This window comes from Gambusia affinis, linkage group LG15, assembly GCF_019740435.1.
Source record: "Gambusia affinis linkage group LG15, SWU_Gaff_1.0, whole genome shotgun sequence".
NCBI classification, from domain to species: Eukaryota; Metazoa; Chordata; class Actinopteri; order Cyprinodontiformes; family Poeciliidae; genus Gambusia; species Gambusia affinis.
Genome location: NC_057882.1, coordinates 22,145,807 through 22,173,803, shown reverse-complemented (window position 1 = coordinate 22,173,803; position 27,997 = coordinate 22,145,807). Strand labels below are relative to the sequence as shown.

Sequence of the window (27,997 nt, the reverse complement as noted above, 5' to 3'; positions counted from 1 at the left end):
TGAGATCTCTCTTTGTTGAGTTATTTACGTGACAAGAGACCAAATCAGGGCTTCAGTTTAGTCACAGAAACCCAGATCCCTCCGTTTGGCCCCTTTCCTGACTCTCATATTAATTGACTCATTTTGAGAACTTTGGTCTTGGTTTAAGTATCAAATTGCTGTTTAAAGTCACTGTGGAGGGAAGTGTGATTTATTTTTCATTATACAAGATAAGCAGAATAAAAGCTGATTATGTAAACACTCGTTAATCCCAGAAAAGCAATCGTGGACATTTGCCAATCCTGCCGCCGGTAAATGAAGCAGCCAGCATGTTGCATGTGAGCAGGGTGAGTCTGCACCTCCACAGTTCCTGTCTGAAACTCGCTGGCAGAGTTTCTGCTAAACGGAGCCACACACATTTACCTGCATGTGAAACCACCAGCCCTATATTCAAGTTTTTATGAACATTAGTGGGAAGGCATGTGAAAGTTAAACCCTGGTTTTAATGCAGAAAGCAAACATGATCTTTGTCTTATAACTCCTCCAAAACAAAATCCACTGACCCAATAACCCAAATACCTTGAGCCATCTCATTAGTTTCCAAACACCAATTAATCAGTTGAACGTCAAGACAATTTGTGGTTTTATGTTCTAATCAGTTGCCAGGCAACCAGCCGTTTCACGTTAAACTGATGAAAACCTGTTGAATCCTCGTTTCACTGGAACTGTGGTTGAACCAGATATTTCATCTTTAATGTGTCGGTGAAGTAGTTTAAATGTTGTGGTTGGGTTTCACTCACACAGAGCAGAAACGTGTTTGTTGTCTGTTTCGACACGGAGCAAATAAACACCTGAAGCAGAGGAGAACACAATGTTCTTCATCCTTATGGGCCACTGCTCCCAAAGTTTGGCTGAGCTCATGAAAAGCTTCCAGTGTTTGTTTTCTTTTATTGGTGAATGCGACTTGCAGCTGATCGATTTCTCTCAAAGTTTGAATATTATGGAGAATTTTAATACAGAGGTGTTTGTGTATGTTCTGTGGTCTGCCTCAGAATCTGAGGTTATTTTATTACTGGATCAGTGCACAGTGGCATGGAGACGGTCTTCTGCATTGTTGGATCGGACGGGTCTGCTTGGAAAAAAAGAGTCTGGATTTATAAATTGGTTATATCAAATTTTTGATTAAATTTTTTGAAAATCTGTATTTGTTTTTTCAGTCTAGAGTGATGTCATCACGCTCCCGGCCGCCATCTGGCTTGACGAGCTGCTTTACTGCTTCTATTTATTTGGAGTTTGGAGTCGGGTAAACTCTACGATGAAATGCAAGAGTTTACATTTTAAAAAGTGAATATAAAGTTGTAACGTTACAAAAATAACGTCCATGTTACCAGAATAAAGCTGTAGATTTTGGAGAATGAAGTAGTAAATTGATGAGAACTAGAACAAAAAAACAATAATTATTCAATTTCTACTGGTAAAATTACATCTTTATCCTGCAAATATTCTGACTTTATTCTGGAGTCATAATTAAATAAAAAGTCTAAGATTAAAGCCGCTTTTTGACAATATTGCCTGTCATTTGTAAACTCTTTGGAAAGAAGTTTTTTAGAAAATAAATTATAATCAGAAATAGAATGACATGAAAATAATACAGTGAATCAACACAGGAAGGTGATTTAACATCCCCAATCATTACTCATGGTGGAAACTTCACAACAGACCTCAAGTAACGTTGGCTCAGTTCATTTCCAAATAAAATTAAACCTCCATATTCAAAAATAAGACTGGACCACTGAGAACAAACCCAGTTTGAGCTGTGAGGTTATTATTGTTAATATTATTATTACTATACCTCTTCTTGTCTTTGCACACATTTTCCTTCCACTCAACTTTCCAATATTCTGCCTGTGGGCCACCATCATCATTAGCAATAAGCTTACCCATACTTTTTTATATTATTGGTCTTATACACTGAATTTTGGATTTTCATTAGCTATAAGCGATTATTATCAAAAAGACCAGATATAAACACATAGCTTACTCTGTGTGAGATTCTAAATAAATTACAAAAATAAACTATATTTCAATGTCTTCAGATGTAGATTTAAACTAGTTTGGCTGTCAGAGGAGAAAACAATGGCAATCAAAAGATCAGAAGGAAATGCTTTCGTTTCTCGCAGAGTTTTTTAGAAGCCTCATCTTTGACCTGTGTCCTACTTTACCGAAATTAAAAACAGGCTCATGCACTCAATTATCTGAACTGTGTGTTTAGTAAAAAGAAGAAAACTTATGTTTTAAGACGAGAATAAAACGGTGTCAAAGTTCTCCGTTGGTTGTTGACTCATCTCTGCTGGAGCGTTGTCTCCACCATCCTCTGTAAGTGATGACCATATCTGGTGTTTTCCCCAAGAACTTTTCAGACTAAAAATAAACCAATGACTAATCATGTGTGTAGGTTCGTTTCCTTTGAGCAAATTATTCCAGTCAGCGTCTCTTTTATCAGCATCACTGCAAAAACACAAAATATTATCAAGTATTTTTAGTCTAGTTTGTAGCGCAAATATCTTAAACTAAGACAAAACTAACTTAGGAATAAATTTTCACCAGGATGTAGGAGCTTGTTTTAAGTTACCGTAGTAATTTCTTAATATTGATTAAAAAGTACTTGTTTCACTTATTACATGAGGAAAGTGTCTGGTTAAAGTGAATTTATCTGCCAATGTAACTATTAATTTTTCATCATTAATATTATTTAGAAATTATTTAATAAGAAATAAGAAATAATTTACTTAAAACAAGCTCTTACATGTTGCTGAAAAGTTACTTGTAAGTTTGCTTTACTTATTTCAAATGAAGATCTTTTGCATTAGAAACTAAACCAAAACACACTTTGCAACATTTCGTATTTTAGCAGTGACACTCGTTTCCTTTGAGTAAATTATTCCAGTCAGCGATTTTTATCACCATCACTGCAAAAACACAAAATCTTACAACTATTTTTGTCTAGTTTCTAATGTAAATATCTTAGAAATAAGACAAAACTAACTTTAAACTGACTTTTTAGTAAGACATGGGAACTATTTTAACTCCTTAATATTTCTGAAAAAGTACTTGTTGTTTTGGTCAATAGTTTTATGTATAACATGGGGAAAATGTATTGTTATAAGAGAATTTATCCTCCAATGAAACTAGCACTTTTCATCAATATTAAGAAATTATTAACCTAAAATGAGCTCCTATATCTTGCTGAAAAGTTACTTGTATGTTTACGTGAACTAAGATATTTGCTCTAGAAACCGGACCAAACACCACTTGGCAGGATTTAGTGTTTCTGCAGTGACGTTTGGCTCCAGCAGCAGTCAGGTGTCCTGCGTCAGGATTAGATGATTTCATTGTTTTTAAGCATCAGAAGCCCCGCCCTCTCTGCTTCAATGCTGCTTTGGTATCTCTCCGCGTCACGAGTTTGTGTAGCAATCGAAAAGAGGAAGAAAGCCCAGACAGGCTGCTTGAAACCACAACCTCCTGTGACGTCACATCGTGTCATGTTAGATCCTGTAACGACGCGCGGTGATCAGGTAGGACTGGTTCAGTCACATTCTGACCGCCTTCCTCCCTCCTCCTGGCTTTAAAGTCTTTGTTTTCCACCTGTTTGCAGCTCTTCCTCAGATGGTCTTCCTCTCTCGGAGTCGTCATGGATTATTCCAAAACGTTCTCGGAGCTCAACGAGCAGCTGAGGCCTCGGCTGGCCTCCAGCGACCTGCTTCACTCCTCCCTGTGCAGACTGGAGGAGAGGAAAGCCACATCATACACACCGAACGTCCTCCCGGCAGAACCAGAACCACAGATGGACCCAGAGGAACCAGAAGAAGATCTGATAGGCAGCAGCACCGAGGAGGGGCTTTGCTCCGATCTGATGCCTTACATCAACTCCTGCTTCAACTTTGACCTGAACGCAAAAGACGAGGATGAGGGCAGCGACAGCCGCAGCATCACTCAGTCCGAGGAGACGGACAGTCCAAGCGAGCTGGAGTCAGAGGGGGCGATGGACTCTTTAAAGGCCGGAGCCGGACCCGGACCAGGAGACAGCCCCTTCCAGAGGTTCTACGCCGACAAAACCTTACCGGACCTGATCAGCACCGGCAGGCCGCTCAGCAGGCGCAGGACGCTGACACACGTCTCCGAAACGGTGAGGCATCAAACTCACCGCGGGTTCAAACTCATCTTTATTTATAGCTTTAGTTTATTGTGTTTGTGTGTATTTGAAATATGCTAATTTTCTTTTTATCAATCAATCATGTTTATTTGAATATTTCAGCAGAAAGGAGGTTCATGGTGCTTAAATAAACAATAAAAACTCTAAATTAGACCATAAAGTCAAAAGTTGATCAAACATTACATTTCATGTGAAAAGGGGGGAGATACACTGCAAAAACACAAAATCTTACTAAGTATTTCTGGTCTAGTTTCTAGTGCAAATATCTTATCATACTTGCATAAAACTAACTTAGAAATAACTTTTCAGCAAGAAACAGGAGCCTGTTTAAGTCAATTATTTCTCTATATTGATGACAAAGTACTAACTCCATTGGCAGATTATTTCACTTAAAATATCTTTTTATACATTAAATAATCTTCTTAATTAGTACTTTTTTAAAATCATTATTAAGGAATAATTTGCTTAAACCAAGCTCTTGTATATTGTTGAAAATTTACTTGTAAGTTATTTTTATCTTTTGCTAACTGTACTAAGATATTTGCAGTAGAAACTAGACAAAAATACTCATTAATATTTGATGTTTTTGCAGTGCAAATGCTGAAATAAACTCAGATTGACCTCTGACCTGCACCTCTTCAGTTAAGACTCAAAACATTTATGTTTAGGCTCAATAGTTTTTTTATTAGCTTTTTACTTTATTCTACTGTCTGTTGTGTTTTATTGCTTGTTTAATCTTGTTTCACCCACAGCTGTAAAAAGCTGCAAATGTTCTATAATAATAATTATTAATATTGCAAAGGGATACCTGCTGCTGGAGGCTACATGCTGCTACAACCCTTTAATATTTTTCAGGAGTTACACGACATATTTAGAAAGTAAAAATAAAAAAACAGAGGTAAAACTCTGCAGTAAATAAGATTTATTTTTGCATACTGGCAGGTTTCTAGAGATAAACCTGTAAAAAAAAAGAACATTTCTGTTGAAAAACTGTTTTGTCCTTTATAAATATGTTTGCATATTGGTGTGTCTTCAGTGTATTATGGTACTGGTTCTTGTTAGTGTTTATGAGCCAGTACAGCTGCATTTTTCACCCATAGTTTCACTCAGTCATCTAGATTAGTAGTTTCTGTTTACATAAAGTTAAAATGTCATTAAGTTGGGTTTTTTTTCCATCATTTTAGGCAATAATTACCTGCATGCCTTGCTAACATGCTTAAATTGAGTGTTGTTGCGTTGCTTGATAGCTCAAAGAGGTCCGCAGGGAAGTGGCGCTGTCCCGCAGGAGGAGCATCAAGCTAAAGGCTCAGGTGGACAAACTGCAGGGAAGCAACGACGGACCGGGCTGGAGCCAGCACCGAGAGAGGGTGAGGCTCCTGGACAAAGTCGGGACACGGCATACCTCTGCAAAGCTTTTTATAACGTCAGTTTGATCTTTATTGCAGGTCACAGACGAGGTTCTGTCGGTTCTAAGGCTGCTGCAGCCGCTGATGGCGTCAGAGTCCGGCCGACCCGACCCGCCAGGCGGGGAGAACCGCCTGGACTCTGCCCTGGCGGAGCTGAAGAATGTGGCTCGACAGCTGGCAATCAGCCACACCAAGCATGTAAGAGCCACACCCTGCCTTGAACTTGTTCACTTTCGATGTATTTATTCATTCTTCTTAGTTTTCCATAATTAGAATCAGTTTTTAAGCAATGTATAAATATACCAACAATTATTGTATTTTTAGAAGGGCGGGCGCAATTCCAGCTTTTTTTGTGAAATCGTATTCAGTTTTTGCTGTGGTTGATCCCACTTCCAAATATATGCAACATGTATGTATATGCCGGAAAATACGGTAATCTTAAATCGTTTGCAGCCTGTAACAGATTTTCGTCATTCAGCTCCTTCCTTCTTTCTGTTAACTCGGTTTCCCTGCATCTGTTAGGGAAAAGCTTCCCCACAGGATGCTGCTGCTGCTACCATGTTTCATTTTTGGGGGTGGTCTCTATAGATTATAAAATGCTGTCTATATTTTCAAAAAAGTTACTTTGTAGTCTACTGCTTCCTTTCCCCCCCTTGAAGACTAGCATTCCCACAGCACTACCGTGCTATTGTGGGCTTGGTGCTCAGGATTAAGTTCATTGTTTATTTTTTGCTACACAAAGGGTTTTACATTAAGGTGAAAATGTTCATTTTTGGTCTAATCTGACTTTCTTGGCCCCCCTCACAACAAGTTAATTACACAGACGTTTGTGTTTGCAACATGACAAAATGTGAAAAGAATACATTCTTTTGCTAGTTTCACCTGCATTCCTTTAGTTTCAGTTGATTTCAGTCGGCATGTCGCTCACAAGAGTGTTTTCTCAGCTCATTCCTGAGAAATGAATAAACTGAGACAAAAGTGGAGACTTATTTACGCAGAAAACTCCTCTTTGTATATTTTTTTGTATATACCATTTATTTTTTTAAAACATCAATGGTGGAACAAACAGAATAAAAAATAGGAGCTCAGTAGAGATTTTGTGTAAAAAACAAAAAAAAAAACCAGAATAACAATATGATCTTTGACTCTCTCTCTATATACCCTTTGTCCCTAATGGGGTCGGGAGGGTTGCTGGTTCCTCTCCAGCTGCGTTCCGGGCGAGAGGCGGGATTCACCCTGTGTCGCAGGGCAACACAGAGACACACAAGACAAACAAACATTCACACACACATTCACCTAGGGAGAATTTAGAGAGACCAATTAACCTGACAGTCATGTTTTTGGACGGTGGGAGGAAGCCGGAGAACCCGGAGAGAACCCACCATGCACAGGGAGAACATGCAAACTCCATGTAGAAAGACCCCGGGCCGGGATCGAACCCAGAACCTTCTTGCTGCAAGGCAACAGTTCTACCAACTACGCCACTGTGCAGCCCTCTTTGACTCTTATTCCTTTAAACAAGTGAATAAGATCCAACTTATTTAAGGATGCTGTCACTTTTATAAAGATATAGGATAACTGATCCGTTTTGGCAGGGCACCTAAATCGTCAAATCCTCAAAATTTTTCCTGAAGCTTCTTCTATCATTTGAGAGGACCGCGTGATCTGGTGAAGCATTGTTCACTGATAAATGGATCGCTGAGATGAGGACTCCACCCACAGGCTTAAGCTCAGCTATGTGGTCTGACAAGTTTAAAAGTGTCTGATCTTCTTGTTTCTCTGCGTCAATTATTAAAGAGAAAGTCATAAACTGGGTTATGATTTCACTCCCAACTAGTGATGCAAGTTGTTGACAATCTAAAGTTAATTGCTCTTATCAATCAACTAACAAATAACCGATAAGCGGCCATTTTCTTAAAAACCCAGTTTTCTTTCTTTTGACAAGAGTTGATTGTCTTTCTATGACGCCGTATTATTTAGGGGCGTTGTAAACAGAAACAAGGAAGAGTACATTTACGCCAAAAATCTCAGAAATGTTTTAGAAAAATCCCGGACATGTACGAGATAAAACACAGAAATTTTGAGCATAATCTCAGAAATGTTTTAGAATAAACTTAGGTATTTTCAAAATAAAAAATGTTTGCCATTGGAAACTGAGATATTTCCCTGTTTTTTTGAGAACTTTTCTGAGATTAATCTAAAAAATTGTTGAGATTTTTCTTGTAATTTTTACATTTTTGGGGCAAAGAAATTTCCTTGTTTGTTCCGGAAAATTTAGATTTTTTTTGGCGGTGATGTACTATTTTTTATTTATTTTTTGTATTCACAATGATCCTTATACATTGTCATATCTTTCCATAACATAAAGGGCTATTTGATTCAAATAAAGTGTTACCATGTGATCTATGTATGTTATATGTTTTTTGTTGTTGATGTTGAATGTGTGAACCGCAGGAGGAGTAGATGCAACTAATCCAAATAAGAAACAAATAATTTAAACTGAACTGTGTTTATAATGCCTCTTATGGTTGATTCTTTGTTCAGGATTCAAAACCTGGAGCAGAGGAGAGTGCTGTCCTGCAGCAGGCTCTGAGGGACAGAGACGAGGCCATAGAGAAGTGAGTTCTCACACAAACTGTTGCACTACTTTTTGTTGTTTTTCCACAAATCCAAGACTTCAGGCAGAAAAGGGAAGCTGAAAGCTGCAAATCTATTCTAAGGAATGATTCACTTCTTCTGTTTTTGCTGCACAGGAAGAAGGCGATGGAGGGCGAGGTGCTGCGGAGTAAAACCGAGCTGATGGCGCTGAACAATCAGCTGCTGGAGGCGGCACAGAAACGTCTGGAGCTGTCACTGGAGCTGGAGGCCTGGAAGGTAAACCAGAGACAGGTTCAATGTTCAGCAGAGGCAGAGGAAGGGTGTGTCCTTTGGGTAAACACAAAACTAAAGTCAACAGAGAGTAAAACGTGAAACTCGCCAAGAAAAGCCTGGAAATGTTGAACAGAAACAAACAGTGACACAGAAGATTTTAACAAAGGCCAGGTTAGGAGGCAGAAATTTCAATTAAAACTAATTTACATTGCAATGAGCATCTGAAGCTCATTAGCAGCAGCAGCTGGTATTTGGCCTCAGGGTTTTGTTCTCCCTGTTTGCATTGAGCTTCCTGCACCATGTAGTAAAAACACACCACACAGAGCTGGGTCCGCAGCTTACAAATTTACACCAAGAGACAGCTATTTTAAGAAATTAGGCATGGATTAATTTTTAATACCAAATAATGACATGAAATAATCACAACAGGACATTTTAACAAGACTCTGAGATGCATTTCCAACTGATGGGACAGTATGGAGCTAAACTGAGGCTATAAAGTGTGTTCAAAAGAAAAAATTAATAAAATTAACAAAAAAAAACCGTTGAATCTGTGAAGTAGTTTAACATTTTTTCATTTTAAAATCTTTTTTGTTTTCAATGTCAAACTTTGAGTTTCAAAACTTTTTTCAGTTAAATTTTCTTTTTTATTTCAGCTTTTTTGTTTGTTTTGAACAAACTTTATGGCCCTGATTTAGCTCCGTAGAGTAGCTGTTAAACCCTTTTAGATTTTGTCATGTTACCTCAAAACTTCTGTTTTTTATGTGATAGATCAAAATAAAGCAGAGTAAAATAGGACAACAAATCATGTCTTTATGGGAGCCAACTATTTTCAAAAAGGCCTATTAAATGTCAAGGATTAGATAGATTTGTTTAGTTTCTAAGCTTCTCTTTTTGCTCTTTTTTTATTTATGTGGTTCAAGCTTTTTATTCATTCACTAAAGAGCACAGCATTATCATTTATTGATTATTGCCTTTACACTCATGCACTGAAAAAATATTTAACATAAAAAAACATTAAATGAGAAGATTGTCTATTTATATTTTACTTTCAAAAGCAAGGTAGACAAAAGAAATGTTATTTTAAATGTTTAATAAAATTTACCCCTCACAAAAAATACAGTATGGGATTGTGATATTTATTTATAAATTAACATGGAAAATTTGGAAGCAGTGTTTTTCACTGTAATAACACGCTATGCTTGACTTTGACAACCTTAACGTGTAGATGTGACTGTATTCATGTCTATGGATGTGATCTGGAATTCGGAATGCTTCGGTTCAGTCAAAAAATAAATAAAAATTGGCGACCTAAACACCTCTACTATCTTACAGATTTTAGAGCAGTTATTTAAGTTAGCTAATCAACCACCGCTGTGTTAGCTTAGCTAATAGCAGCGGTCGCTAATCTACCTCAGCGATCACTTATTAATAATTGCGAAATATACATTAAGCCTAAAAACATAAAACTGTAATGTTCTGTTTTTTGTGTTGAAAATGTTTTAAGTGTTTTTTTAAATTGTTAAATCTAGAAACTTAAAGCATCGTTGTTGTCAGTTGCTATGGCAACGAGTCTGCGCGTAATGTAGCCGACACAGAAAGCGAGGGGAAAATAAGTGGTCTTGAGTTGTTCTTTAACGGTTTTTTTTTCGCTATTTTCTTATTTTTACCTTTGCTGTGGTGTATTGCACTAAATTAATAATTCGGGTCTTATTTAGTTTACTGAATTGCTACGGATAGCGTGTAAAAAGATAATCTTTTTGCCCTCTAGCGTTGTGCGCAAGCGCAAAATTTCCGGCCCATAGAATCAACATTTCTTATTAAAGTTTTACTGAAGCAAACAACCTCTTGATACAAGAGCCACATATATCATTGGCTCTTAATCTTTTGTTTTTCTCCCGGCTCTCCTCAGGAGGACTTTCAGCGTCTCCTCCAGCAGCAGGTGCTGAGCCAGCAGCTAGCAGAGCAGCAGGCCCAGAATAAGTCTTCTCGCAAGGGTCTGCTGCGGAGAAACAAGCAGCCTCCCCTCCAGCGGCCGGTCAACTTCCTGTACACGTCACCTGCACCGCCCACCACCAACTCCAACCAGATCTTTGTGAACAAATCTGCCAGTTCTCCTCCTCTAACTCCCAGCATACCTGCTTCTCCGCCCGCTGCTGCTCCCAGCGGCGGGACGCGCACCTGGCGGGACAAGCTGAGGAAGAGCAGGCCTCGCCTCGGGTATCAGGACGCAGCCGAGCAGGAGAAGGAGTGGGGGAGGGCAGACGACGGCTTCCAGGCGGTTTCACTCGACTGAAGCCGTCAGGACATTTAATAGACTGGATCTTTCTAAAGACTCGTGAATTAAAAACATGCTGCTTAATGTTCGTTTGACTGGTCACAGTGATGGGAGTCCTGTTTGACACCGGAAAGCCGGTCTCATGAATCTGCTGAGCTTTTAGTGACTCAGGTTTTCCAGTCCAGGAATAGAGAAATATTTAGTAAGTAGTTATATTTATAACTTGAACTTGCTCTAGTTGCATGTCGGGATTCTTGAATTGTTGTGAACAGAAACCAAGTTAACTATTCTGAGAAAAACAAGCACATATTTTTCTCCAGTCCTGTTTATCAAACAGTAAAGGAATATATTCAGAACGTGCTACAGCCTATTAGAAATGCTAACAACTCTGATACTTTTCTGAGTTTTGGTTGCACAATTAATCAGAATTTATTTTTTTCCAACTCAAAATCGCAAAAACAACAAACCATGTAAACTACAAACTAAAGCATTCAGGATGTTTTTTCAGCCTTCATTATTTATTGATAATGTAAGCAGAGGCTGTGCTGCACCGTGTTGGTGTGTTAGTAAAAAAGGGTTTTACTATTATGACCATTTTATGGTTTCTGAATAAAAGAAACTATTGTTCTTTTATTTCATTGACATGAATGTCAACAAATGAGTATTTTCCTATTAATGATGTAATTTTGATCAAAATTACAGAAATAAATAAAAGTAATTAAAAATACTTTTATACTTTGTGGTTCAAGCAATAAAAAGTGATATTTATTGCTTGTGAAGTCTAATGAAACGACCGATTGTGACCTGTGTTTTAAATAACTCAGCCACCTGGTGCACAGATATGATTTTTATTAGATCACATTTGAGTGAAGCAGACTATGAACAGATTTGATAAATTATTGCTTATTGAAGCAAGTAAGTAGGAAATGAAAGACGAAAATCAGTTTTCATGAAACGGCTTCTAACATCTCTGTGCTTCTTCTGAATTCCTTTAAAAAAAATGAATGATGCTGAAAATTACCAAGTCTTCCTTCTGCAATAGCATACACACCGAAGGGTGTTGTTGTTAGCTTCAAGTATGGTGTGTTCACAGACCAGAAGAGAATTGGATTCCTAAGTGTCTGACTTTTCTGTCAAACTGAAGAAAAATAAAAAATTACATTTTAATCTCCAGATAATTTTGTCGAAACCAATAGTATTTAAAAAGATTTAAGCAGCTCGATAATAAATTTTCTGTTGGAAAACATGTTTTGCACCTTGGATCTGTTGCTATTTATGCGTTATGCATTACTGAATACTGCAACATGTAAAGAACCTAAAAGTACAGTTTCAACTTGGGGTAAATAAATACATTTTTACTGAAAAGCTCAACATTTTTTACAGGTTTTAGACATTTTATTGTATAATATCTCCAGCAATTTACATATATTTATATATAATCCACTTTTATATGGATCTAGTGAACATTTAAAATTTATATATTTCCATTATTCAGAATAAGTGCCTCCACTGTGCGAACATGTTGAACAAACAAAGATGTACACAGCACAGAAAGGTAACAGCTGAAAAGGCATGCTCATAGTGTCAGAGAATACAATCCCGACCAAATCATTACAGTCTTCAAACATGTTGGTGGACAGCTCTGCTTTTAAATATTTTTTTAAACTACAAAATCTGCATTCAGATGTCCCCCTGACAATCTCTTAAATTGTGCCACAACACAAATCCATCCTGCGGGAGGAGGATTTAATCGTTGAGGTTTATAAAAATAATTTAAATCAGTATAATTGAATTTAATCTGAGTTTTTTTTTTGTCTTTTTCTCTATTCAAACAAACATAAAACACTGATTGTAGTAAACATTTAGTGCTTTAAATGTTAATTCATACAGACCTGGCAACCCAGCTGCCAATCTAAAAGTCTACTGAACATCGTTATAGAATCTTATTAAAGTTTTACAGAAGCAAACGGCCTCTTGACAAAAGAGGCTCATACAAATAAATGAACAACACCCTGCTTATTCTCACATGTGTTAGTTTCACTACTGGAGCAAAGTCCTCGACCCCGAGGAGACTGAGATTAAATCAAAACCACTACGATTGGGAACCTACACACGTCGCTGCAGCATATATACTTTGTGATTTACTCACTTAGCCTTGTGCCTTATTCATAAAGATAACTGGAATATACGGGCAGTAAACAGGGAAAACACCGACCCACTACAGAGACACAACAATGTCACCACGGCTTGTCGCCAGACACAAATGAAAAATGAAGACCGAGCGTTTCGAGTCGCAGCCTGAGAGAAACAGGAAAGAGTTTGTGTTAATACTGCATTGAAAAAGTTTCAGCTTGAATCCAGCAGATAATAAATGTTGGCATAAAAATACACCCAGCGCTCTCAGAGGGGTTGCTTTTATAACAAATTAACCAGCTAGCATTGAACTTTCTTATTGAACCACAGAGTTACAGTACTGACCAGTTTGGTCCAAAACCTCCGCAGATACAGTTTTTATTTTACCGCAGTGCTGCTTTAACTCACATCCACAAACACAGAAAACACTTCCTTCACAACCCTGACATAAATACAGCAGCTCTCACAACTCTGCACATAACCAACTTATTTTGAACTTTAATTCAACTTTTGTTTGATGTAATAATCAAGTGTGCATACATGAATCACTTTTTGACTGAATTTCAGCATTTAGTTTTTTATCAATTACAGAAAAACTGATGAACCTGAAGTCAAGTTCAGCTAATTTCTATCCATTAGCCTCAAAAGGTTCCTATATGAAGGTGATGTTCAGAGAAAAATCCACATTATATGACAAGCATGGCACTAGGAAGACAGTCTGAAATAATCAGAAAACTTTGCAATTCGAAAACATTTGATGCAAAGATAAAAGCCAAGCTTATAAGAGAGAATGAAGGACCTGTAGAGGCATCCGACAAGAACTGGGAGTTTTCTACGATTTTCTCTGTTTGAGTTAAAGATTAAAGTTTTTAAAAAAAGAAAGAAAGGTGCATTTTATTAATGAAACTGGTTTAAAGAAATAAAAATTGGACTTCAGGGCTATAATTTCATAAGATAGGTTTGGCACAAAGCAACACTATAACTATAGTGAAACATGGCAGTGGCAGCATCATGGCATGGGGTTACTTCTCTCCATATTAAAGGAATTCTGATCATCAGTGAGTTTTGGGCTGTGGAGGAGCGAAGTCAAATATGATTAAGTCAAGACGAGGGGTTGTGAGTCTTTCAGACTAAAAGCTGAAATTAAATCAGAAAGTGTTTCAATTTGTTTGAATCTTTTGACTTTCTCTGTAGCAAACGTTCGTTTGTGTCCCGATTAATGTTTAAAATTATTTATTACACTGCAAAAACAAAATTTTGCCAAGTATTTTTGGTCTAGTTCCTAGTTCAAATATCATAATTCAATTGAAATAAGACAAAACTGACTTAGAAGTAACTTAGCAATGATTAAGAGCTCGTTTTAAGTCAATTATTTTATAACAACGATGAAAAATGTTAAGGAATAATTTCACTTATAATAAGATATTTTTCCCATAATCTGCAAGTATAAGTAGTACTTTTTCCATCAATATTTAAATAATTTTTTACTTAAAACACGCTAACTTGGTTAGTTTTGTCTTATTTCAAGTGTAGAAACGAGACCAAACATACTTGGTTAGATTTTGTGTTTTTGCAGAGCATCCTTTCATGGCTTTCTACACAAGGTGTGTAAACTTTTGCGATTCACTGTATATGAACATAAAGACAGAACAGTGCAAATGACAGTATCTTTGGATTAGTACATTACCTCCAAAAACAGCCCCATGATGTTAAACGGATCTATAAGCAGGTCAACTGAAACGTATCTACAAGCTGGATAATCTACAACCACTAATAAATTAAAATCCTCTACATCAGAACGACTAATGGCTTTAAAAATAAGAACTGACTGCTGCAAAAGAGAGCGGGTTTGGTCCTGTTGTGGCGAATATTAGGATCGTTATCGACTCCGCTCTACGCTCAGAGGCGCTGTAGAAAGTCTGCAGGCGCGGCCGGAGGCGGCTAAGACTGGAGGAAGGAGATGATGGAGCTGATGAAGTCCAGAGGCTTGTCAGCGTGGATCCAGTGGCTCGCGTCTGGGATGTACTGGATGTCAGCGTTGGGGAACAGCCTTTGGATCTCTGGGTAATCGTCGGAGCTGCAAACAGCAGCGGAAATAAAAGCACAAAGATGGTCGTAAATAAGGAGCAATTAATGGATTTGACTAAATTTTAGCTTCACACTATTTAAAGTTTAGCAGAGTTAAAGTAAATAACCCCAAATTATGCTCCTCATTTGCTTGTATCCCCTTTTTAGTGCTTATTGTTGCTACTTTGTTTTATTTATATAATCTATGGTTAATTTTATTGATTTGATGCTTTTATTTTGATAGGACAACTTCTGCTGTATTTATTTTTGAAGGTGTAACAGTGTTGATAAAATATATCTTGTTATTAGCAGCCCCCTTGATACAGGCACAAGATATTTTGTAAAATATTTATTTTTACAAAATATTTATTTACTTTATAACATAAAAATACATATTTTTACTTTTAAATTGATTAATGATTTTTTTTTTCAGATATAATAGCAATAAAAATAATCCTGAATACATTCTAATTATATCTATAATGTTATTACATTTAGAAATGAGCTAAAATGACCAAAGTAAATACAGAACAGATTTCTCCAACTCCTGTTCAATGGCTCCAATCAAAAGAAAACTTCTCTAATAACGAACCAGAACAACATGCTAACAGCTTCGTACGAAAGTATAAAATCAAATGTCTATTTTCGAGCCTCAGCATCACTGGAAGATAAATGTTTCTGTGATGTTTTCTACCTGATATAAGCAGAACTGGCTCCGCCCAGAAACAGCGTTGGCCCCTCGTAGACGGTGTCCAGTCTGGGGAAACTCATGATTTCCTCCAGGTGAGCTGCGATGGCCTCCAGGTTGACCCTCCAGGAGTAATGTCCGTTCTCCTCCACCAGGTTGGTCAGCAGGAACTGACGCACAGAGTGCTCCTGTGCAGGGATGAAGGGAGGACATTTCATTTTGTTACTAGAGGGGACAAAGTCAAGTACGACAGAGTTTTAACAAAAGATAAAACTGAGTTTGTCCAGAGACTTTTACTCACCCAAATCAGCTTTCATTCTTTCTTAAACTTGTTTTGAAAGAAAGTGACCTAAATCCCGTTCTAATTACTGAAAATAAATTTATTCATTCGAGCCCAAAAGAACCTGAAAACTAGATCTCTTTCTTTTAAGACAGAAAACGTTCAAAATCTACTACGACGTATTAGCATAATTGTAGTGGGGGAAAAGTGGCACATTTCTCCCAAAATCCTCTGAAGTTTTGAGAGTAATTTCAGACATTTTCTAAAAAAACACGGACATTATTTACTGGGAACAAAAAATTAGATTTTTAGATTAGTATCAGAAATATTCTACAAAAATACACTAGGAAATGTCTGAATTTCAAATGTCCAAAATTTTATTTTGAATTTTCTTTGGAGAAAATTTTCAAGTTTTCTAAAAATAAATCCTGCGAGTTTTTGGCAGAAATTTTCTCTATCTACAATGACCCCGATATATTGATAAAAGTAAATAAAAAACATTTTGAGAGTAATCTCAGAAATTTTCAAAAAAAAAAGAAGAAAAAAATCAGTTCAAATGAGTAATACAATTCCTCATAAATATTGATTTATTGTAATCTCCCACAATACAAGTTTTTAAGATATATTATATACACAGATAAAAATTAATAAACAAATATTGACTGCACCGCACAAAAGAATAATAAAATACTGAAGTTCCTCAAACTAACACAAAACAAAACAAGATTTTAAAAAAAGCAACTGGACTTCAGTTCTTGTAATTAAGTTGCTTTGCTTTTAAACCTTTTTTGGTTTTTCCTCCATCTGTGTGAAACTCACCTGTGACTCGTGTAACCTGCCTGACTCTCCCTCTCTCTCTGCTTCCAGCTCTGTTCTCTGATCGTTTGCCTAACAACATCATGACGAAACAACTTCATAAAAACGTCGGCCATTTGTGTTTTAGAAAACTGTATTCACTTCCCTTTCAAAATACAAATTTCTTCTTACATACTTGCCCTTTTCCTGCACCAAAAAAATTATCAGATGTTATTTTAATTTTTTTTATTCTGCTGCATTTATTGAAATGGCAGGCTAATAAAAAACACAAACACACTGCATGTTACAAGCACAGTAGGAGAGAAGAAGTATGCATTACTAAAATTGAAGTTATTACACCTAACAGTATTAAATAAATTGTATTAGTTAGTTTAAATGGGGAGTATTATGTAAAATCAAATGTTAAAATGTTGGGTAACACTTTATTTGAAGGCGTGTGAATGAGACTGACATGAAGTGTCAATAAGTAAATAATGCATAAGAAGGTTCAACTTTGCAATATTGGGTATATAATGATATTTTAATGCAAAGCTTCATTAAAATTTGAGTTAAAAGACAATTAAAAAGTGTCAACTTTGCATTATTTGGTAAATAAAGACATTTTAATGCAAAGTTTCATGAACATTTCCATTAAAATTCAATTAAAAGCATCATTATTTACCAAATGACACTTCATAAACAGTCATGAAGACCCCTTTATGTTTATGACAGCATCATGCCATAAACACCTTCGAATAAAGTATTACCAAATGTTGTAAACATCAAACAATTTCAAAGTAAATAAATTAACTAATACAGCCATATTAAATAAATTAGAATATAACAAATGAAACAATATGTCAGGGGTGGGAACAAATCCACACTTTTTCCAGGATTTTCACCTGTGGGATGAACATGTGTAACAGTGTTTAGGTTTAAGTTGTAGAATCCCTCTTGCTTTATATGTATCAGTGCAATGGGGAAATAGCGCCCCCTCTCTGTGTGGCTGGTGATGTTTCTGGCTCCTGTAATCAGTGCCAGTCTGTGAAAGCTGCACGAGAGGTGAGTTGCATTTTTCAACACACAGTAGAAACGTGTCAGCAACATAATAAAACATAATTTGTATTAACTTAGACAAATAGTGTGTAATTTACTATTTACTATATCTGTGCCTGACACCAATTTATGTACTTTTAGTTTAGTTAATATTGTAAAACACTTCATGTGCCAAGTTAAAAGCTAACTTAACGCTCTGTGGTGGTGTGCTGAGTGAAGCTGAGCCGTTGCACTGATTCGAATCTCATTCAGGAAATAAACTGCCTGATCACCCAGAAACTCCTCGTCTTCATTAAAAACATCTACACAACGCAGAGTGGAGGAGTTACTTGGGCCGGCCTGGTACAGTGGAGTGAAGCAGAACCCGGTTACACATGTTCAATAATGAATACTGAACGGTGTTGGAGTGAAATGAAAGTAAAGAAGCGGCGGCTCTAACCTTCACTAAGCTCCGCAGCTGATCCTCAGCCATCCGCCTGGCGGTGGAGCGAGGGATGTCGATGGAGATCTTCATCTCCTGCATGGCCTGGATGTAGAAGCGAAAGTTGGTGCGTGTGGTGGTTTGGGCCGGGCTGATGTCCACCACCACCAGCCGCTCCACCAAACTGGGCTGCAAACAACAACAAACAGGTTGAGACTGGCAGCTGTGGACAAGCCTGTAGCTATTAAAATAAACTTGATCATTTCCATTCCATAATGTTCTTTTAGACATTATAAACCATTTTATTTGTGGTTTTGTTCGTGTCTTTAATTTATTGTTTTTGGTTCTCGTGTTTAATTCTAACGTGAATTGTTTGCTGCAAAATTCTAATTTATTGGTCTTTCAAAAAGCAAACTTGAACTATTTTCAAGTTAACATCGAAATAATACCTGAAAATGGTCTCAAAACAACAATATAATCGTTTATAGCAAACATTACTGGGACAAAATTTGTTATTGTGACAGGCCTGGCCGGGATGAAAAACAAGAATCTCAGCTTTGAAGGACTTGATTATAAGTTTTAAATATTTTAAATAATAGTTGTAGGAAGTTGGGACTGATAGTGAATAAATAAGTTAATAAACAAATGAGTAAAGTAAATGTAATTAAGTGAGCAAGTCAGTAAAAGTCTAAATTCAGAGTAACATTGAACTAACAAATTGAACTAGAAAGTATTTATGACATAAGAAACTTTAAAACAACAAAGTTGTAAATAAAAGATGAAGATTAAAAGTGATACTAGATGTCAAACTGAAGGCCTGGGGGCCAAATCTGGCCCACCATGATGTCTATGATTATATCAATGTTTGGTTTTATTAACTTTAAGGACTCATCAAGTGCAGAGGTGGACATTTATTCATATTTTAGAGGTTTATTAATGACATTTATAATCTTTTTTTCCCTTCCCTCCAGGCGGTCTTTTGTGGGCTCTAGTGTCCCTTATTTGAAAGTGACAGGAAAGGGGGAAGGAAAGGGGGAGACATGCGGTAAATGTCAACGGGTCCGGGAATCGAACCTGCGACAGCCGCGTCGAGGACTCAAGGCCTCCAAACGTGGGTTGCGTTATTCCCTACGCACCACAACACGCCCAGGACATTCATAATCTTGATATGGCCCAAAATATAATTGAGTTTGACATCATCCCTGCCTTACAAGCTCACTTATAAACTAAAACTGTTCACACTGTTAGCAGATGTGACTCTGACAGGAGACGCCCCCCACAGCAATGAATAAAAAAAGATACCAGATAATTCAAGTGTTGTAACCCAAATTAAATATTCCATTTCATTTACATGTGAACTTTGCTGTGTCATTATCTCATGTTAAAAATGAGCCAGTGCCTGAATCCTCCCTGACCTAAAAGGTCGGTGTAGATGGCAGCGTCGCCCCGTCACACGCTGACATTTAGGGGTCGCCCACCTGTGTCAGAGCGGTTGTCATGGCGGTCTTCCCGCCCATGCTGTGGCCGATGAGGACGCACTTCTCGATGTGAAGCTGGCTGAGGAGATGTTTCAAATCGGCGGCCATCGCTTCATAGGTCAGCTCCGGGGTGTGAGGGCTGTTACCGTGGTTACGGGCATCTACAGTCAACACCTGACTGGACAAAAAACAGGTAAGACACTTGGAATGGGGGAAAAGGAGAACAGAGGAGGTGTTGTGGCAAACATATTCAAGTTGAGCCAAGCAGGTGTCATTTATCAGCCGAGAGGCGGTATCAAATGACTGCTGCCAGCACACATCCAATTTCTTTAAAAAGAGCTATTGACGAGGACAAACGCAAGCGCACAATGACGGGCTGTTCCAGACGTAACAACAGACGGGTTCTTCATCGATGCGTTACCTTTCGGCCTGTGCGCTGCACCAAGGACTTGGCGATTGAGTGGAAGTTGGATTTACTGCCGAAGAGGCCGTGGAGAAACACCAGGGGAGTGCTCTCTCCCTTACCGTCGAACACGTCATAAGTCAAGTTGACAGGACTGAGAGGGAGAAAAACACATTCATGTTGAGGAGGGTTGATAAATTATCAATAGTCACAGATTCTGATGACAAAAACAATCTGAGTATCTTTATTTTCTAGCCTGATGGGGAGAATGTACCATTTAAACAGAGCGCCACAAGATGTTATGCAATACTATTTTCCAATCAATAGATAATCTTTGAGTAAATTGCTTTGCTTCCATCTGGTGGTGCAGCACAGATATTCACATCATTAACCTTTATTGTTAAAATAACTGTTGTGACGATCAAATATCACAAGATCAGAGCATTTCTACATGAGTAGCAAATTTATTTTAAAAGTTAAGGAAGTTAATTTTTCAGCTTAATTTTCTTTTTATAATATAGATAGAACTCATGTTTTTGTCATACATTCAGTAATAATAAATGATCTATCTATCTATAGATATAAACCATCCATGTGGTTTCACACAGATATCTGTCTATGTGAAACCATATTATTTTTACTCAGCATCTCCCAGCATGTCTAACAGAAACCCTGCTGTTGCTTAAAACAAATATCTGCAAGAATGTAACTTTAAAAAAAAAGAAAAGTCAGTGTTGATTTTTTTTGTAGTTCTAGTCAATGTTTTAAAAGGAGGTTTTCATATATATTTGTAATATTTAACTTGAGGAGTTAGCTTGGTCACACATTTTCTTTCTACAACCAAGAGATAATTGATAAACGTATAATATGAAAATCACACAGATCATCCACAGGCCAAAACATGCAGATATAGCAAGAATCTTAAAATGTATTAAAAATCTTTAAGACAGACGAACAAAATATTTGTAACCGATTTCTAAGGCACAAATTCTAAGAGTATGGAGGTCAAAATTATAATCTTTATAAAAAAAGTATTTGAAATCCTGTAATGTAGCTGAGATGCTAACTTGGTGTTCATGTACATTAGCATTTAGATTTCAGGACATATTCTCAGAAATTCTGATTTCATTTAGTTTTGCCACTAGCTTTAGATTTGAAGCTGCTATATAAAAAACGATTCTGGTTAAATTTGCTAAAATGCAAGAACGATATTTAAAATTGTTAATGCTTTAAAGACATCACAAGGTGACAGACGGTACCGGTTAAATAATGGAGTGGTTAGAATCAACAGCAACACCAACATCGCGCCATAATTTCCACTCAGAAACACGGCGGTACCAACACCTAGCCCGGGCTGGTGGAGGACACCTGTTAGCCGGGAAGCTAACGGGGATACCTGGATGAGCTGGCTGTCCGAACCGGGGGAGCCGCATCCACCTGTCCGACGAACAAACGGCAAGACGGCCGGATGCTCAGCAGTCCTCTGTGAACCAGGCGACACAAAGCCATCATGGCAGCATAGGTTCGGTTACCGAACGGTCCACAAACAACATGTGCCTTTGAGAGCGGCCGCAGTGACAGCACAGAGCTGAGGAGAGAGCATTCAGAGCGGCCCCGGAGGTCGACACCAGAGAACCCCCCCCAGTCCGTCAACAGCTGACGGTGCGTGATGACGTAGAGGGGGAACGTCTTACCCTGGGCTCAGTCTGTCAGGCACGGAGTTTCTTCCATTGAGATATACATCGATGGTTTCTTCAGTTCAAATTCAGTTAATTTAAATTTAAAAATACTTTATTCTCTTCTTTTTAGTGCAAATATATTAGTACATAGGCAAAACTAATTTACAAGTAGCTTTTCTGCTGTGAATTTCTGGTTTCTCCAAAAAAACAGAAATTTTTGGTTTTGGCTCTTCTCCAAAACCAGAAATTCACCTCCAAGTCCCAAGTACCTAGATGTGTACTGATTAAACCAGTGTAAAACTCTGGTTTAATCAGCATCTTGGACTCTCTTCTTTGCTTTTGTCAATAGCTCAGTAATTGTTGTTGTTAATTCTAATCATATTTTATATCATAATCAGATATTTCATATGTATTAAGTTTAGAAGTTATCTTTCCATTAAGATTTCTTATATGTATGTAAATAAATGTAAAATTAAATATAGTGAAATTATGCTGGGAAAGGTGGGAATTTGTGTCTTTGAAACCCAAAATGTCGATAAATCGTAGTTATGATTTGAATTGTTAATCTTAAGTTGAATTTATGCCATAATAAGAAGTCTTTCATTTTCAAAATACTTAAAAGCTGCCTGGTTTTTCTGACATTAGTTTACCATGGCGCTCGTTGGCGTATTTAAACCACTGGGTGTCACTATAGTTTTACATTAATCTGCTGCACCAGAGCCAGCGCCTCACAGGAAGAAGACAAAGATTAAAATGGCATTTCCACCTTTTTCTCCTGTAGATTCAGATTTATTTAATTCATCCGTGAAGCGTGTTTGTCTATTCTGCAAGCCTGGTTGTCACATTAAGACCATAAAAAACAGAATGATCAGTCTAAAATGACTGAGAGGGTGGCCTGTGCTGCTGCGACTAAACATTTGTTGCTGTAGGAAACGTGTCTTCAGGGATGAAACATGCTGTAAATCGTCACCATGGTGATGATATGGGCCCGAACAAGGTGTCAAATCTCACCAAGCGACGAAAAAGGAAGGGCAGCATCCTGCTTAGGATTGTGTAGGAAAAATGTTGATATCATTTACAAATACAGTGTTTTGTGGTCAATATTATTTCACCACTTTATTAATGTGGGTTGCCAGTTTGGATCAGGCTTCCTAACAAGCTACAAGAATGATAGAAAACATGCTAACAAAAAGCCTGAGACCTGCAGCCCACAGGCGGTTCTGGACACAGGCTAACAGAAATATATAAAATATATTAAATATATTAAATGATGAAATATTGCCCTGAATTTTGTTTCATTCTTTTTAAATTGCCCCGTAGGGAGCAATATATTCACATATATGTACATTTATTATTATTGACACTTTAATTAAAGATGAGTTGTAAAAGTTAATATGGGGGGGAAAGGCGCCGATGACATGTTCACATACATCTCAGAAAGTATGTAGTGGCGCCCCTGTGTATCATTATTGTATGTAGACAGGATGTTAACTAATTAAGTCATAAAGTACATTGCAAAACTCCATAAGAATATCTAACATGATCAAGATTAGGATGAAATACAGCTGAAAGCTCTGCCATCAAAACAAAGGTTATCAAGAACCTCATAGAAAGGAAGCAACAAAAGACGGCTATCAGATACAGAGTCCCTGAAAAATTTTTTATAAACTGTGAAGCTTTCTACATTTGAACACTCCACAAAGCAACATGTATGTGAAGTACAAGGGGGAAAATACTTAATACATCTAAAGCAGTCTGTCAAACTCACTTTCGTTTTGGGCCATATCAAAAATCTGAATGCTCTTAATGGGCCGGTTGTGCCAGAATATATTGACAAAACCCATTAAACTGTTAATTTTTCAATATATAGCTGCCCCCAGGCCTTGAGTTTGACATATGTGATCGAAAACATAAAGAGACCAGAAGGCCTGGACTAAAAAAGTCCAAAGTGTGTATTAAAACTTGAAAATTAATGATTGCTCTTCATCCAATCTGAGTGATCTGAACTATTTTGAAAAGGTCAAAATTTATGTCCCTAACTGTAGCTTTGATAGGTGGATCTACAAAGTATCAATGCAAACTACACTTTTCAAAAAAATTAAAACCACAAATCATTTTTCCTTTGCATTACTTCATTAGTCATTTTCAAGCATCTTCTGTTGAATTTCCAACACTTCGTCATAACACAGCATGTTTAAAGTGCACCATAATTACACCTGTTACTGATAGTTTATCACAACATTTCCGTTCATCAGCGGATCGCTGATATTTCGCTCCGTCTGCATCAGAAAAATATTGGACTTCAGCCAATAATCTTGTTTGTGTCGCCTGTCGAGATCACATGTTTCTCTACTTCTGTTTCTATCTTTCTTCAATGGAAAGAGAAGTGGACATGCAAATGTGATATTTGAGTGAACTTTTTCCTATTGTCATGCTGCTCTTCCTCTTTATTTGTCTCCAAATGAAGATCATACTGACAAGAAAAAACAAGGTGCATAAGGAAGTACACAGCAGTGTGAAAATATAAAATGGATTTAGATTAATGTGTGTTAAAAAGAAAATGATTATTGCAACTTATTCACAGTTTGGTCAAATTCCACTTTGTGACCCGGTGCAATCAGATTACAGCAGCATCGTATGTAATATTTGTCTGCATTTTGTGAGTGTCTGCATGTTTCCTGTAGATAAAGTTGTAAAAGTTTGTGATACAGACGACATGTGATTCTAAAATGGACCCGGGGTATCTCCTGACTGTCAGCACAGTTTTATCTGAATCTAATTTACTCTGTGATGTACGAAAGAAAAAAAAAATAAATCATACATCTGTTTTCAACACCTGCTTATGGTCAAGTCAGAAAAGGAAAAAAAGTTTTAATTGTGAAGATAAATATCAACGAGGACGCATCTCAAATATTACTCCTCACTGCTGCTTTTACATATTTTATTATGCTTTTTAAAATATAGCATTGATTTTCTAGCACCTTAGAATCACCAGTGAAACTATGAGTCACATTTTTACTGTGTGAGGAAGTACAGACACGGGGAATCAAACTCAGGATCTGCTTGCTGCAGGGTGCTGCCACCTGTGTCACCTAATAAAGATAACCTTTTGATTTTTTTCTACTTCTCCTCTGCTACTTCTCTTCTGCTGACCTAATTTCTAGAGTGGATCATGTCACTTAAACACAAAAACCTTTCCATGAAAACAGTGATCAACCTAATGGGCAAAAGGAAGTCAAGTGATTTTTTAATTTTTTTATTTTTTTTTAAAAGGGAGAACCATAGCTAAAAAGAGACAAAACTTTTGTGAAAAAACCTCAGAAATATCTGCAATTATTAGAAATGATTCACCGTTATATTCCCTTTGCTCATGTTCCAAAAGTTTCAACAAACCTTGAAGTTGTTCTCACTCTCTGCTTGAGTTAACTTTATTTGTAAAATCTTATGATTTTAAAATATTTTTTATCACTTAACATTTTAAACTAAGTACCAGTAGCTTGTAAAAGTATTTGAACTCATCTATTGGGCTCTTATGTGATTTATGAAACATAAAGTGGTGTATAATTGCATAGGGGCAGAAAAATGGTACATAGTTAACATTTTTATAAAATCTGAAACGTGTGGAGTGCATTTGTTTTTCTTGTATATCCATCTTTCACTGAAATTTCAGCCACAACTTTTCAATAATCAGTTTTACTCTTCAGCTATGAATTAGCTTATTTGAACTGTAGCATTCAACTTAACCTTCTAACTTTTTTCACATCGCTATAGAGATAAATTAAAACTGCAGTCCTCAACTGTATTTTGTAGCACAATCTAATAATATCTGTAAAGTTTTAAAATGTGTTTTCCTGTCAGAAAACTTCATTTTGAAGGCATTAGGATGCATTTTAGCTGCCTTTCATCGCCTTCTTGTTTTATTTTGTTCTTTATGCTCTCTAAATATGGTCACACACACTTTCTATTAAACAAAAAAAGACTTTTATTGAAATGTTCGATAAGGTTATAAAATGTGAATTTGTTTCTTTCTACAGGTTCAACAACAATAACTGAGCCAACATTTGTAAATGAGTCAACATTGTATAAAACAACAAGGAAACATAAAGACACAAGAAAAATGTCCACTGAATATTTGTTTGACCAGTGTAAATAAGACTAAATTCAAAATACACATTAAGTTGCAATGTTACCCCACAGTGAATGCTCAATACATCTTTAAAAACAAAAAATAGAAAATATATATTTTTTAAACACAGTGAAACTAAAGACAGTGATAAAATGAATATCAGTGATCCATCTTTAGTTTCAGTCTCAGCTGAAACCCTCTTAAGCAAATATAACATGCAAAAAGCACACACAGCCGTGCACAAGGAACAATCCCGCAAACAAATCCATGTAAAACGAGAGCCAGCTCTTCCTTGTCATTGTTGGGGCATGACACAAAATGTTTTAACAGCAAGTTTCAGTGTAACACGACACCGCGTCGCTGCTGAACTCCAACACAAGCAAGGAGCTGGTGTGACTGTCTGTTTTACAGCAACAGAGTGAGTAGTTAATATTTTTACCTTGAAAGATAATATTAAGCAGGGAAACAGGCCCCTATTCTAATGAATCATAATAAACCAAGAGGATGGAAATGAACATTTTGACCAAAAGGACGGGAGAAAGATCAACATTTGCACAAATTCTTCATGTCGGAGTCTTTAGAGGGGCTCACTCTGTGATTTTTAGACAGCAAAACACACAAAACACAGAACTACAACTAACAGTTTCCCAGACATGTCAGGGCCGTTCAGACGTAGTCTTTTTTGTCGTACCCTCCAGCACTGATACTGCGTGGGGCGGAGTACGCCATCCGAGGTGCCTTGTACTTGTCTTTGGGCGGACAGCGGCTGCACAGCATGGCCCCTCCAATCAGGCACAGGGCGGCTGAACCCCAACCAATGTAGAGCGAAGCCCCAATCTCTCTTTTCTGAGCACTCATCAACAAGGGGTCATAGAATTCCCGGATGATTACGTGGGCAGACCAAGACACAGGGATCAGCACCAAAATGCCGGCGAGAACAAAGAAAATCCCAGAGATGATCATCACTTTGGCCTTGCCTCCCTCGTCTTCAATGCAGTTGGTGCACTTGGCTCCGACGATGGAGATCATGACCCCCAACACTCCGAGAATAACGGCGATGATCATCAATGCCCTGGAGGCTTGGAGGTCCTGAGTCAAGGCTAGCATGGAGTCATAGACCTTGCACTGCATCTGACCTGTGCTCTGGGTGACGCAGTTCATCCACAAGCCCTCCCAGATGACCTGAGAAGTGATGATGTTGGCGCCGATGAAAGCTGTCACCCTCCACATTGGGAGAGCACACGTCACCATCGCAAGAATGAGCCCAAGGAATCCAAGGGCAATGCCCACAATCTCCAAACCCATCGACATGTTTGCAGAATCTTCAGAGTTTTTCAAGGAACAAAGACTCTTTGTTATTCAGCGGGAGCAGAGCACCTGTGATGTAGCTTCTGGATGCTGCCACAGAAACCGGATCCTTTATATCTCATGGGAGTAAAGAGGAGTGGCAATGATGTCAACAGGAGGCTGTCTTTACATACAGAAAAAACAAACAACCTCCACCTGGTAATGGTGAGCAAAGTAGAGGAGAGAAAGGAGGGTGGCAGGGTGTCACTTAGTGATGTGGTTATGGGATGGGCGATGGTGAAATGACTCCTGGCTTCCAAGAACAATCCACTTTTTATTACCTACTGTACCTTTATTCTCCAAGGAGCTGCGTATATATTATTATGGGTGATTAAACAGAAATCTGTACAGAGGGGAAAATTTATAGATCAAAAAAGAACATTAACTTTTATTTTACATGCAGATTCAACCGAACGAAAGGCTATGTTATATAAAACAAATATTCTCTTTAATAAAAGATTTCAAGTGAACAAAACTTAAATTCTCATTAACTTGTTCATCTTATACATCTTAGCACTGCTTTCTATATTTTCTGTCAAAGTTTGAGTAAAGAAACAAATAGAAAGCAGAAACTGTTTCAATTAAGGAGTTTTCTTTGTATAACATGTCATTAATTTAATGAAAACAAACATTTTGAGGCAACCAGTTTAAATATATTTTTTATAAGTAAAGAGAATTAATTAGGTTTGTACAATAGAGTTTTGTTTGCTATTATGTCATTACGACTTATTCAAAATGATCAAGTTAATTGAGTTTATAAACTTAAAGACACTAACA

At 37.3% G+C, this 27,997-nt stretch overlaps 3 protein-coding genes across 3 annotated transcripts; 1 reads left to right on the top strand and 2 right to left on the bottom strand.

The window, feature by feature from the left end:
* The first annotated feature begins 16 nt into the window (after positions 1 to 16).
* On the top strand, positions 17 to 11,474 carry bicdl2l (bicaudal-D-related protein 2-like). Its single transcript, XM_044140557.1, has 7 exons — positions 17 to 3,554; positions 3,635 to 4,165; positions 5,440 to 5,559; positions 5,638 to 5,796; positions 8,143 to 8,216; positions 8,352 to 8,472; positions 10,382 to 11,474. The coding sequence occupies exons 1-7, from the start codon at positions 3,363 to 3,365 to the stop codon at positions 10,763 to 10,765; spliced, it is 1,581 nt and encodes a 526-aa protein (XP_043996492.1). The 5' UTR covers positions 17 to 3,362; the 3' UTR covers positions 10,766 to 11,474.
* A 3,293-nt stretch (positions 11,475 to 14,767) lies between these two features.
* abhd11 (abhydrolase domain containing 11) lies at positions 14,768 to 21,756 on the bottom strand. The gene is made up of 7 exons (XM_044140558.1): positions 21,465 to 21,756; positions 20,087 to 20,222; positions 19,666 to 19,839; positions 18,206 to 18,376; positions 16,735 to 16,803; positions 15,642 to 15,823; positions 14,768 to 14,957 (listed from the first exon to the last, which is right to left on the bottom strand). The coding sequence occupies exons 1-7, from the start codon at positions 21,578 to 21,580 to the stop codon at positions 14,822 to 14,824; spliced, it is 984 nt and encodes a 327-aa protein (XP_043996493.1). The 5' UTR covers positions 21,581 to 21,756; the 3' UTR covers positions 14,768 to 14,821.
* A 3,955-nt stretch (positions 21,757 to 25,711) lies between these two features.
* Positions 25,712 to 27,280, bottom strand: LOC122844790 (claudin-3-like). Its single transcript, XM_044140554.1, has one exon. The coding sequence runs from the start codon at positions 27,182 to 27,184 to the stop codon at positions 26,540 to 26,542; it is 645 nt and encodes a 214-aa protein (XP_043996489.1). The 5' UTR covers positions 27,185 to 27,280; the 3' UTR covers positions 25,712 to 26,539.
* Positions 27,281 to 27,997: the final 717 nt, after the last annotated feature.

Bases quoted from the DNA above. Each gene is read 5' to 3' on its own strand.
- LOC122844790 (XM_044140554.1), bottom strand. From the start codon at position 27,184: ATGTCGATGGGTTTGGAGATTGTGGGCATTGCCCTTGGATTCCTTGGG.
- abhd11 (XM_044140558.1), bottom strand. From the start codon at position 21,580: ATGATGGCTTTGTGTCGCCTGGTTCACAGAGGACTGCTGAGCATCCGG. The intron at 20,223-21,464 runs GTATCCCCGTTA...TCTCCCTCTCAG, and splicing joins CGGACAGCCAGCTCATCCAG to TCCTGTCAACTTGACTTATG. The intron at 16,804-18,205 runs GTTAGAGCCGCC...TGATGTTGTTAG, and splicing joins AGCTGCGGAGCTTAGTGAAG to GCAAACGATCAGAGAACAGA.
- bicdl2l (XM_044140557.1), top strand. From the start codon at position 3,363: ATGATTTCATTGTTTTTAAGCATCAGAAGCCCCGCCCTCTCTGCTTCA. The intron at 5,560-5,637 runs GTGAGGCTCCTG...TCTTTATTGCAG, and splicing joins GGAGCCAGCACCGAGAGAGG to GTCACAGACGAGGTTCTGTC. The intron at 5,797-8,142 runs GTAAGAGCCACA...TTCTTTGTTCAG, and splicing joins CAATCAGCCACACCAAGCAT to GATTCAAAACCTGGAGCAGA.